Source organism: Sinocyclocheilus anshuiensis, unplaced genomic scaffold (assembly GCF_001515605.1).
Source record: "Sinocyclocheilus anshuiensis isolate Anshui unplaced genomic scaffold, SAMN03320099.WGS_v1.1 scaffold941, whole genome shotgun sequence".
In the NCBI taxonomy this organism is placed as follows: Eukaryota; Metazoa; Chordata; class Actinopteri; order Cypriniformes; family Cyprinidae; genus Sinocyclocheilus; species Sinocyclocheilus anshuiensis.
This window is the reverse complement of record NW_015555791.1, coordinates 661,006-673,281: the sequence shown is the minus strand read 5'-3', so window position 1 is coordinate 673,281 and position 12,276 is coordinate 661,006. Positions and strand designations below refer to the sequence as shown.

The 12,276-nt window shown below is 34.7% G+C and overlaps 2 protein-coding genes across 5 annotated transcripts in view; one reads left to right on the top strand and one right to left on the bottom strand.

Moving 5' to 3' along the window:
• pnpla2 (patatin-like phospholipase domain containing 2) overlaps window positions 1-7,037 on the bottom strand; it is a 10,422-nt gene extending 3,385 nt beyond the window's left edge. Inside the window, exons 1-6 of the mRNA XM_016468968.1 lie at window positions 6,707-7,037; window positions 6,128-6,274; window positions 4,317-4,549; window positions 4,031-4,096; window positions 451-663; window positions 301-361 (exon numbers count right to left, since the gene is read on the bottom strand). Of these exons, the coding sequence (XP_016324454.1) occupies window positions 301-361; window positions 451-663; window positions 4,031-4,096; window positions 4,317-4,549; window positions 6,128-6,274; window positions 6,707-6,746 (760 nt within the window). The 5' untranslated portion in view covers window positions 6,747-7,037. The remainder of the gene's footprint in view (window positions 1-300; window positions 362-450; window positions 664-4,030; window positions 4,097-4,316; window positions 4,550-6,127; window positions 6,275-6,706) is intronic.
• A 3,243-nt stretch (window positions 7,038-10,280) lies between these two features.
• pidd1 (p53-induced death domain protein 1) overlaps window positions 10,281-12,276 on the top strand; it is a 17,078-nt gene continuing 15,082 nt past the window's right edge. The window contains exons 1-2 of one of the 4 annotated variants that reach the window (XM_016468974.1): window positions 10,281-10,301; window positions 11,372-12,045. In XM_016468974.1, coding sequence (XP_016324460.1) covers window positions 11,547-12,045 — 499 coding nt within the window. In that variant the 5' untranslated portion in view covers window positions 10,281-10,301; window positions 11,372-11,546. The other 3 variants (XM_016468976.1, XM_016468975.1, XM_016468973.1) reach the window with 3 other exon arrangements.

Below are 12,276 nucleotides of genomic sequence, written 5' to 3'. Positions count from 1 at the left end.
ATATATATATAAAACCTTTAATATCAGTTTTGGTCACTAGAGGTCTCTCTAACACCAGTGAAACTCTTCAGCATCAGCCCGACTATTTGCTTCACTACAGCGGTGATAAAAAAAATAAATCTTCAGCAGCACAGCTGTGAGCCAGCAGACGGATAATAAACGCCATTCCATAAACATCCCGTAATAACTGCAATATCTGCCCATATATCCAGGAGTAAATGAACCGTATTGGTTTAGTGAAATATGCTGACGTAAAAAACAACACAAATCTGATCACTGAAACATTTACGAATGACTCACCGTTCTTCTTCAGGAAGTGTAAAGCATCTCTGTATCCCTGCTTGCACATGTTCTTCATCACCTGAGGAGGAGGAGAGCAGGCAGTGTGTATTTTCAGGTTGTTTGAACAGGGACAGTGTTAACAGGTGTGTGTGTGTGTGTGTGTGTTACCAGCGGGTCGGGTGGAAACAGCGCTCTGGAGACTCTGTACAGGTTGGCCAGTGTGAACTGAATGGAGGTGTTGGTGAAGCGCAGCTCATGAATGTTGGTTGAGCTGATGTCTCGCGGGCAGATGTCGCTTTCTCCTGAGAACGGAGACACTGTGATGGTGTTTTTCAGCTCGTACTGAGGCAAATTATCACTGATGCCACCGTCCACGTACCGCTGAGAGACAAGACACAGAGACCGTCTTATTTTCATCTTTATACTTTGAAATGAATTATTTCATTAATGCTATTTTCCTCAACGCTATTTTTTTTTTTAATATTACTTGTTCACTCTAGTTGCACTGTAGTTGCCTAGCAAACTATTTATAGAAACATATTTATAAAATGATATGTACATATTTTGCAGATTGCAGCTAACCAATCTATTAAACAAAAATGAATAAATTAAGTAGATAATTAAATGCTATTAATTTAATTTGTGTATTTTTGCTAAAATTACTTGTTTATTATTGTTTATTAATTTTTAAATATTTTGCTTAGTTTACTCTTTAATTTAATTTAATTTAATTGCTGTGTAGCTGATTAAACAAAACAATCTATTTAACAAAAATGAATAAATTTAGAAGATAATTAAACAGTAATATTTTATTTAATGTGTATTTTTTGTTAATATTACTTGTTTATTATTCATTTTTGTTAAATACATTTAATTTAATTGCTGTGTAGCTGATTAAACAAAACAATCTATTTAACAAAAAGGTATGTAATTAAGAAATAATTAAACATACTTTATTTCATTTCATCTTTTTTCATATTAAGTGTTTATTGTTGTTTATTTATTTTGTTAAATACATTGTTTAGTTTACTATCCACATTTCATTTAAACTTTCATTTAATGTTTAATCATTTTTTCCCCATTATTTAATTATTTAACAAAAATGCATAGATTATAGAGATAATTAAACAGTAATAATTTAATTCAATTTGTGTATTTTTGTTAAAGGGGTCATATGATGCGATTTCAAGTTTTCCTTTCTCACGATTATGGTAAGGGGCGTTACATTTCCGACGAGTGCTTGCGGTGTTCGGCCAATCACAATGCACTGGGTCAGCTGGCCAATCAGAGCAGACTGCGCTTGTCGGAAGGAGGGACTTTGTAGAAAACGAAGCGTTTGAGAGAGGCGGGGCATAGAGGACCTACAATAATGTATAGTATTTGAAAAATAATGTGTTTTTTAAACATTAAAGCATGTCAACATATTCTGTTACACCAAATACACAAAATAATGATCTTTAAAAAAGCATCATATGACCCCTTTAAAATTACTTGTTTATTATTGTTCATTCATTTTGTTAAATACATTTTTTAGTTTACTGTTGACATATAATTTAATTGCAGAGTGCAGCTAATTAAAATAAATAAATAAAATGTAACAAAAATAAATATATAACTATTTAAATAAATTAGGAAGATAATGAAACATTATTCATTTCATTTAATGTTTTGTTCATTTATGTTAATATTACTTATTTATGAAGTACTTGTCTATTGATTTTTCTTATTTGTCTTCATTTCTCACTCTATGCAAACACTAGACAGAACATCTAAACATTAAGATAGATTTGGGTGGCATGTGATGTTTTACTGCAGTGTAACAGGCAGAACAGCAGAAAGAACAGCAGCTGTCAGAGCGCTGGCAGTCTAGTGAGATTTGCTGCAACAAACACACACACGCATGATTTGGGCTTCTTGTTACAGTAATCCCAACCTACACACACACACACACACACACTGACTCACTCACTGGCACAGGCGAGCCACGTGCCAAATGAGCAAACACTGACTTATGGACACCAGCTCACTGATCTTCCTGATCTGACATCAGCTTCACCTTTTACCTCTCAATGACTAACAGCACTTCAACGGTCTGACTCTTTTCTTCTGGCTGCACAACACAATAACAACCATTAACAAACATAAAAATGAGTGGAAAGAGAACGAGTAAACCTCAAAAAAAAAAAGAGAGGAAAAAAATTAAATTATATTTTGCATAAAGAAATTGAAGGTTTTTCATTGTGACATTATTTTCGTGATAATTAACCACATTTTTCCCCTCAAATTTTCATTACAGTAACGTAAGAATAAAATAATTATACATTATTAAAATGTAAAAAAAAAAAATCAATTTTAATGAAAATAATGTGACAATGTTTACGATAATTAACCACATTTTTCTCTCAAATTCCCATTACTGTAATGTGAGAGAATTTTTTTTTATATTATTTAAATTGAAAAAATATTATTTTAATTAAAATAATGTCATTATTTTCTTGATAATTAACCACATTTCCCTCAAATTATCATTACTGCAATGTGAGAAAAAAAATAATGATGCCTTATTTAAACTGTAAAGTATTTAATTTTATTGAATATAATGTTGTGACATTATTTTTTTAATCATAATTAACCACATTTCCCCACAAATTCTCATCACTGTAATGCAAAAAATGATACAAATAATACATTATGATAAATAATGCCACAATGCAAAAACAAATCTAATGGTTCTAAAAAAAAATAGGCTTAATTTCCCTTAAACATTTTTTTTCATTATTATTATTTACAAATGAATAGAAAGTGGAAAAACTAAACACTAAGATGCTTAAAAATACACAAACAATACAAAATTCAAGGACAATCCCAAGAACTAGAGCAAAGATCAGAAAACTGTCAGTGGTCACTGAACCGACTAGTGGGGAGATGAGAGAGAGAACTCATGCTTTTACATCAAAAAAACTATTTCTCCTGGCACAACATCTGAATCCAAATCAACACAACAGCTTTCTCTACAAAAGCATCAATGAATACAGAAGGTCTGCATTTCCCAACAACACACAACTTTTTAAAACCAGAACAGAAGTCATGCTTGTGCAAGCTTTCACAGCATTTTTGCAACATTTTGGAGTTCCGCTCTAATTCAGTGGTGTTTACTATAACAAACATCACCACCACTCATACTGAGTGAGTGATTTAAACAAACCAGAACACTTTACAATGGTTCCATTAGTTAATGTATTCAATAACATGATTGAACAATACATTTATTATATTACAGTATTTATTCATCTTTGTTAATGTTAGTTAATGAAAATATAGTCGTTCATTGTTAGTTCACAGTGCATTAACTAATGTTAACAAGCACAACTTCTGATTTTAATAATGCATTACATTAGTAAATGTTGAAATTAACATGAACTAAGATTAATAAATGTAGCAGAAGTATTGTTCATTCTTAGATCATGTTAACTACGGGAGTTAACTAATGTTAACTAATGAACCTTATTGTAAAGTGTTACCATTCAAACTCCTAACAATAAGTAATAAACTCATCCTACATCACTGATTCAATAAATAAGCATTAATTAATTAATTAAATTAAAATTGTTTAGTCGACCAGCAGCACCAAATTTGGTGAGATTTGTAACAAGCACATGACTTGATGAAATGAAAGTGAGCACAGAAGGACAATCATATTGCAGTTGTAAATGAATTATGAGTAATTATATGGTGACTGGATACTTACCACTCCCTGCAGGGTTGGAGGGATCAGGCCACAGTACACGGGAATGTAAGCACTGCATACACATGCCTGTACACACAAAATAAGCACACAAGGAATTTGGACATGAAACCATAATCCCATCTGATCTAAATGATGTGCATTTACTGTAAACATCATGAATCCAGGACTGTTTACAGCTGGGTATTAGAAAGTCATGTGAGTTGATTCTCTCTAAACCTACTGCATGTTTATTATGCATTTATAGCTTTACTGAATATGTGTGTTGTGTTTGAGTGCAAGTACGCACTTGCACGAGTTCCTCATTGCTGTTGAAGTGTGTCACCAGCACGTTTTCTCCATCCGTCACGCGGGTCAGAGAGATGCCCAGGCGGCCGGTGGCCCGGCTGTGGCTGTCGGGCGGCAGCACGCGGTGCATCACAGTCCGCATGATCTTCACCAGGTTGAAGGAGGGGTGCATGGGGCCTAAGAAACGCTTTCGGGCTTCTTTAGCCACGTCAATGATGCCGGCACCCGCCTCTCCTGTCACAGGACCAGAAAGAGAGCAGTTAGTGATCGCACACTGGCAATAAGCAACAGGTGGATGTTGTGCCATTGCACACGAGAAGTGTAATCTTTGACATAGATACTAAATATAGATGGATACAGACAAGATGATAACACCATGGTATTGAGGGACTAGTGTAAATATGCGCATGGTACTCTTAAAAAAGACCTGGGTATCAGTGTTATTTTAGTTTAATTGAGATATTATTATAGGTTTTACTTTAATATTTTTTGTTATCATTTTAATTTTCGTTAAAGTTTTAGCCATTTTGTCATGAGTCATTATTAGTTTTTTTTGTTGATTCATTATTAGTTTTTTTTTAATGAGTCTATATGGTTTTTATTTATTTTTTTGTTATTTTAAATGAAATTAAATGTTGCCTTTGCAACTAGACGAAATAAAATTAATTTATAGTATATTTTAAGCATACTTTTTAGATTTGATTTGATTTCCCATAAAGTTTATTCTATTCAGTAATGAAAATACAGTTTTTAAATTAGTCTATATAGTTTTTATTCATTTTTATTTATTTGTTGGCTATTTTAAATGAAATGAAATGTTGCCTTTACAACTAGCTGAAATAAAATTCATTTATAGTATATTTTAAGCATACTTTTTAGATTTGATTTTATTTCACGTAAAGTTTATTTTATTCAGTAATAAAAATACAGTTTTATACCTCATTTTTAGCATGGTAAATATCCATAAACATGCCATTATACACTGCAAAATCTTTGTTGTTGTTGTTGTAATTAAAACAAAGATTATTGGAGTATGATTTACAAGACAACACAATTTCAGTCTTTCTACTTCAATATTTCATGTTTAATTCAATGCGTTACTTGACATTTCTCTGTAATTATTTGTCAAATTTACCAGCAATTTCTGTGTGAAAATAGTTTTTCCAGTGTACCACAAAACACTGTAGAGGTACTATGGTAGAGTGATATTATAACACGGTGATACTATAGTATTTTAAAATACATCATGGCACTAAAATCCAAATGTTTTGGAAGGTAAACTTACAAAAACACTGTATTACCATGGCACCTGTACTTCTTCTTGTGAATATTTGTGACCCCGGAGCACAAAACCAGTCATAGACAGCACGGGTATATTTATAGAAATAGCCAACAATACATTGTATGGGTCAAAATTATCCATTTTTCTTTCATGCCAAAAATCATTAGGACATTAAGTAAAGATCATGTTCCATTAATATATTTTGTAAATTTCCTACTGTAAATATATCAAAACTTCATTTTTGACTAGTAATATGCATTGCTAAGAACTTCATTTGGACAACTTTAAAGGCTATTTTCTCAGTATTTAGATTTTTTTGCACCCTCAGATTCCAGATTTTCAAATATTTGCATCTCAGCCGAATATTGTCCTATCCTAACAAACCATACATCAATGGAAAGCTTATTTATTCAGCTTCTGTGTGATGCATAAATCTCAATTTCGAAAAATTGACCCTCATGACTGGTTTTGTGGTCCAGGGTCATCACATTTATGAAGTGGCTAATTAACAAGCGTGAATCTGAGTTTACCCAGACAGGCGCCGCTGACCAGCGCAGAGGCCGTGAGAGCGCCCGCCGACGCGCCGTAAATGTGACGCGCGTTGTCCACCAGAAACGGCGCGTGCTCCTGCAGACAGCTGGCCACTCCGATGTGATAAATACCCAGAAAACCACAGCCTGCGAAAGAGATATTCCACGGAGAGTCGAGGGGGAACATGTCGATTTCTTCTTGAAAATCTTTAGATAACGTCAATAGATCCTTCTGGATGTACAGTTAACTTACTTTCGTTTACTTTCGTCTTTCACGCGCCTGATGCATCGCGGACGATCCACACAGTGAACTTCTAACGTTTATAACGACCTAAACACTAACGTCCTGCGATTTAAAAGTCTCTAATGTGATGAACAATCGCTGACGCAAGCATCTTGAAGCTCTGTTTTCTCCGCTAGCTTGTTAAATAACTTTACGTATGGTGACCGGTGTTTTGACGCGCTTGTCTCCGTCGCAAAACAGGTCACAAACGTAATCGGGGAGGGCGGGGCTTGTTTACATTGGGCGTGGCTGAAGCGATATTAGCCAATCAGAGGCTGCGCTCATAAAACCACAGCCTGCGAAAGAGATATTCCACGGAGAGTCGAGGGGGAACATGTCGATTTCTTCTTGAAAATCTTTAGATAACGTCAATAGATCCTTCTGGATGTACAGTTAACTTACTTTCGTTTACTTTCGTCTTTCACGCGCCTGATGCATCGCGGACGATCCACACAGTGAACTTCTAACGTTTATAACGACCTAAACACTAACGTCCTGCGATTTAAAAGTCTCTAATGTGATGAACAATCGCTGACGCAAGCATCTTGAAGCTCTGTTTTCTCCGCTACCTTGTTAAATAACTTTACGTATGGTGACCGGTGTTTTGACGCGCTTGTCTCCGTCGCAAAACAGGTCACAAACGTAATCGGGGAGGGCGTGGCTGAAGCGATATTAGCCAATCAGAGGCTGCGCTCATGGACCCCATCCACCTTCCTTTCTCTCAGCTGTCAGCGTGCTTATCAGCTGTTTTGTTATGGAAGCTTTTGTGAAGCTTTGAATGACAAGGTCATTTTGATTTTTAAATATCAAAATATTTTAAATATACAATATGTGACCATGGACCACAAAACCAGTCATAATGGTCAATTTTTTTGAAACTGAGATGTTTACATCAACTGAAAGCTGAATAAGTAAGCTTTCCATTGATGTATGGTTTGTTAGGAAAGGGCAATATTTGGATGAGATACAACTATTTGAAAATCTAGAATCTGAGGGTGCAAAAAAATCTAAATATTGAGAAAATCGCCTTTAAAGTTGTCCAAATGAAGTTCTTAGCAATGCATATTACTAATCAAAAATGAAGTTTTGATATATTTACGGTTGGAAATTTACAAGATATCTTCATGGAACATGATCTATCCTAATGATTTTTGGCATTAAAGAAAAATCAATCATTTTGACCCATACAATGTATTGTTGGCTATTTCTATAAATATAGGCTAATATAGGTGCTACTTATGACTGGTTTTGTGGTGCAGGGTCACATATAACATTTAAATATCTATATTTTTGCACGATTGTTTGAATTTTGCTATTAAATGCCCAATAATAAATTAAGTACAGATATGTATTTTTTTCTTTCAATAGTATTTAATATATCAAAAATGTATCAGTGTCAATAAACAGCAGGTTTCCTGCAGTTTGACCACTAGTCCCTATACTGTATGTTATTTGAATGGTGTTTTCCACCTTTGTACAGTGTTTTACAACATATCTTACCAGGGATCCTCCCAAATGACATGGTTTTAAAGATATGTCCTCTCTGGGGACTGTAGAGGACAGGATACTCTGCAGTGTACTGTTTTGTTTGCAGTGTTCTTCTGATGTATTTAAGTGCAGTTGTGTCAAGATTGCTTGTGTGCATGCACTCATGGGACACGGGAACATTCTCCCATAAAAATGTGTTTTGACTTTTGGGATGTCGAAGAGTTCAGAGTTCACAGGGCCAACACTACAAATGAACAAAATAATGTTTTCATCCCATCCAACCACGATTCCACAAATCGATTTTCTAGGCATCTTTCCTTAAATTCTTTCCATGCCCACCAGCGCACATTGCAGTTTGTAAAAAAACACATTTGTCATGGTTATATATAAAAGCTGTTTATAAAGTTATGTTATATGATTTACAAATATTTACAAACTGAATCTCAGTGATATCATTTATGTTGCACTGTGAACTTTTGCTATTAAAAATGACTTATAGAATAAATGAATGTTGTGAGTTTATGTCTATAAGTGACATGAACAGCATTACAACTTCATATAGTTCATATATTATGTCCTGTGACTGGTCACCACATATTTTTGGGTTTTCACAATTTATTATTTTATTTTTGCCTCCACCTCTTCACTTTAAATGGTCCTGCTGTGTGAAAAAGACATTTCTGACAAGGTTCTCTCAAAGTTATGAACAAATGTTATAACATAATAGCATTCATTCGAAGTTATTTTTCCTCAAAATATAAAAGAAAACCTTAAAATGTTAGCACAACAACTTACATTGTAACATTACATTATTTAAACACCATGGAACGTTTTTCTGAAAAGTTTTAGCTGGACATTTGTCCAGGGCCGGATCATCAGTGGTGCCCCGGGCCCCTGAAATCACAGATTTGGGTCCCCCTCACTCCGGGGAAGCAGTATTTCAGCTGGGCCCTCCCTCTGGTCTGGTGCCCGGTAAGCCTGTGTGTTAATACAGCCAAGCATTTCTCTATCATTTTTTTAAATGTTGCCACTTGTTTCAGAATGTTCAGAAAATATGTTCTCATGACGTTTGCAAAATGATTCTTTTTAAAAAAGCCTGGACATTTTGAATGTTCAGAGAACATTCAGAAATAGTATTTTCATATCTGGGAACATTAGCAAAATGTTCTTAGAACATATTTTTCTTTGCTGGAAGTCTCTCAATTAATATGAGCTAACAAGAACTGCATGCATGTATAATAAATGTATTAGAACTGGATCATTTTTCCTCAAAATATAGTTTTAAAAAAAATGATTGTGGGAAATGTTACTACATGATTCACTGAAGCAGGCTTGCTGCCGAAACGTCTGATTGTCGATTGCTCTGTTTAAAAATTAAAATAACAGCGAGTGCGGATCCCTTACTTTGAAAACTCAAAACATAATATGCATAGGTTATAGATTTTTATAATTATCATTATATAGGCCTAATATATAATGGGCCTAATATTAACAGTATATAGGCATACACACACACACACACACACACACACACACACACATATGGGTGTAATTATGAAATATTACATATATAATTGTACGACACTGCTGAAACTGCATGCAAACATATTTTCAGTCTGGAGATGTGGAGTCTTTGGGGTTGTTGCTCTGGATATTTTTTAGATCTCAGTGAATGGACTATTCTGTTCGCTCTGTTCCTAAAAAAGTATGTTGTGAAATGACAACATGAACCATATCCTTTAACCCACATTTGGACAGCACTAAACAGAATCTATTTTCATGGAGAGGTCATTTATTGGGCATTTGTTTTGAAGATCAATCTGGCATATGATTTAGCATAAAATGGATTTGTAAAAGAATAAATACTTTAATAATTGATTGTATGCCTGCCTCACCTTTCACCTCTTTTCCACCAAGTCCTTTTAATAAAAAAAACCCAAAAACACTCATATCTTCAGTCAGGCACACCCAGTTCATAATTTTCCCATCAAAATAAAATTCTTCACATGTTTAGAGGTTCATCTCATCCCTCGCTTTTGTCCTTCTCCTCATGAGAAGGAAATGTATCCTGGATTCTCCCCTCATTCCTAGTGGGATAAACCAGTCCCACACTTCAGCAGGTGGAGCAGAACATGTTGAGACATGCATAAAAACACAAAAACAGCAGAGGAAGAAACTCATAAAATGATGCTTCATTTGATTCTCTCATCCACAACCAGACTACTAGATAAGATACGTGACATTAGATAGAGATAACCGATTAGATAAGTCTTTACTAAGTCTATTATATTATATTATATTATATTTGGCTATAGGCTACATTAACATGCATTTTAAATGTACTTCTTTGCTGTCACTGTGTCTTTAAGAAATCTCCTCCCGCCTTTTGCTCAAAGTTCCGCGGTGAGTGTCAACACGAAACGTGTGTGTGAAACACGGAAGTAAACTTATTATATTTAACACATGTAAACGCATCAAATAAACATGACATTTTGCTTTTGTAAAAGATAGTTTTATAGAATGCGCGAGACCAGATATTGTCTTAAACGTTACAGACACGTCACGTCCATCAAGAATTACGCGCCAAAACTCCAGTATTGTAAGTGTTTATCTCCGAGTTAAGTGATCATTCAGTCAGTTAGTTACTTGTTAACATGATATATGACTTATTATTCTGTATAAAGGTTCAGTGAAGTCTTTTCCCAGCACTCGTAAACGTTGGTTTCAGCCACAACGGAATGAATGAGCATGGTGCCTTTACAGTGATTTACCATGGTAACTGTAGTTACCTCTAAAATAGCGTAAATAATGCAGTTATTGTTACTAAATACAATAAGTTGGTATTACACACCACTAGTCATTAAGTGATAAATTAAAATTTGACAAAATACTAAAGTTAGCAAAGGCAGTAAAATGGCAGTAATATATATATATATATACACCTGTATATATTGTATCTAGTATATATTACTGCCATTTAAATATATGTAATTTAAATATATTATTTATATATGTATACACTGAAATTAAATATGCAATAATATGCTGTCATTTAATTATGCGCACACACACAATTATGTACAGTATACATATGCATATGTAGATAACAATTAAATGGCAGAAATTTGTTTGCATTATTTTATTGGAAATATTAGATGTTAGAAATATTAGAATTTTTTATATTATATATTTATGTAAATATATTTAATTATAGTTATTTCTATACATTTAGTTATATTTAATTCTTATTTAATAATTTATATATGTATATATATATATATATATATAAAATTGTTTAATATTAATAGATTTTTAAAAAGGTAATTATGCATTGACAAAACATATTTATTTATTATTTTTCAGTAGTGGTGATGCTCAAGTGCTGATCTTCAGTTTTACTCACTGTGCAGTTCATTGTTATGTTTTTATTGATTGTGAGCTTTTCCAATTAACACCTTTCTTTCTCTCTGAAGGATGTTTTGTCTCTCCAGTGCAGGGGCTTGTCTGAACATGGCCGCCCAGTCTAGAGATGTGACCCCACCGCGGTGATGGAAAGATGAAGACGGAGGTGCCAGATTCATCTCTCCTTCATTCTTCTCACTATATGTTGTTTGAAGGAGGAGCTGAAGAAAAGAAAAAAAGGAATAGATGGAGAGAGAGGAGAATAAACAGGCAGAGGAGAAAGTGTGGCTGGCCACATCTGATAGAGAAAGAGATGAAGAAGGACATATTGATGGTTTTTCAGCTGAAAGAGGAGCGATGATGGGGACGGAAGGGGGTCTGGTTTTACCAGGTTTCTTTGGGAACGCACAGTTGGAGGAAAGTCCAGCATTAGGGCTCTCTCTTTCCTCTGACCATACGGACACCTGGGCTCCGTCCATCTTGACGTCCTCTTCCTCCTCTCTGCCCTGTCTCTCTCCTCCTCTTCCTCCGTCGGTGGGGCTGGATGGTGTGCTGGCAGAGGAGCGGCTGGTTCTGGACGTGTATCGGGGCGGAGGAGAGGTTCTCCCTGTGTTCTGGGAGTGTGTTCAGGAGCGGATGAGAGGCCTGCAGTACCTCAGACTAGGATCAGAGGACGAGGGGGTGCTAGAGAGAGCGCTGGGTGTCCTGCCACGACTCACACAACTGCGCTCTCTGACTATCAGAGGTACACAAACACACACTAACATTCACAAACATACAAATATACATTGAGAGATAGAGATCTATCTATCTATCTATCTATCTATCATCGGACTATTTCTATCTATCTATCTATCTCTCTATCTATCTATCTATCATCGGACTATTTCTATCTATTTATCTCTCTATCTATCTATCTATCTATCTATCTATCTATCTATCTATCATCGGACTATTTCTATCTATCTATCTATCT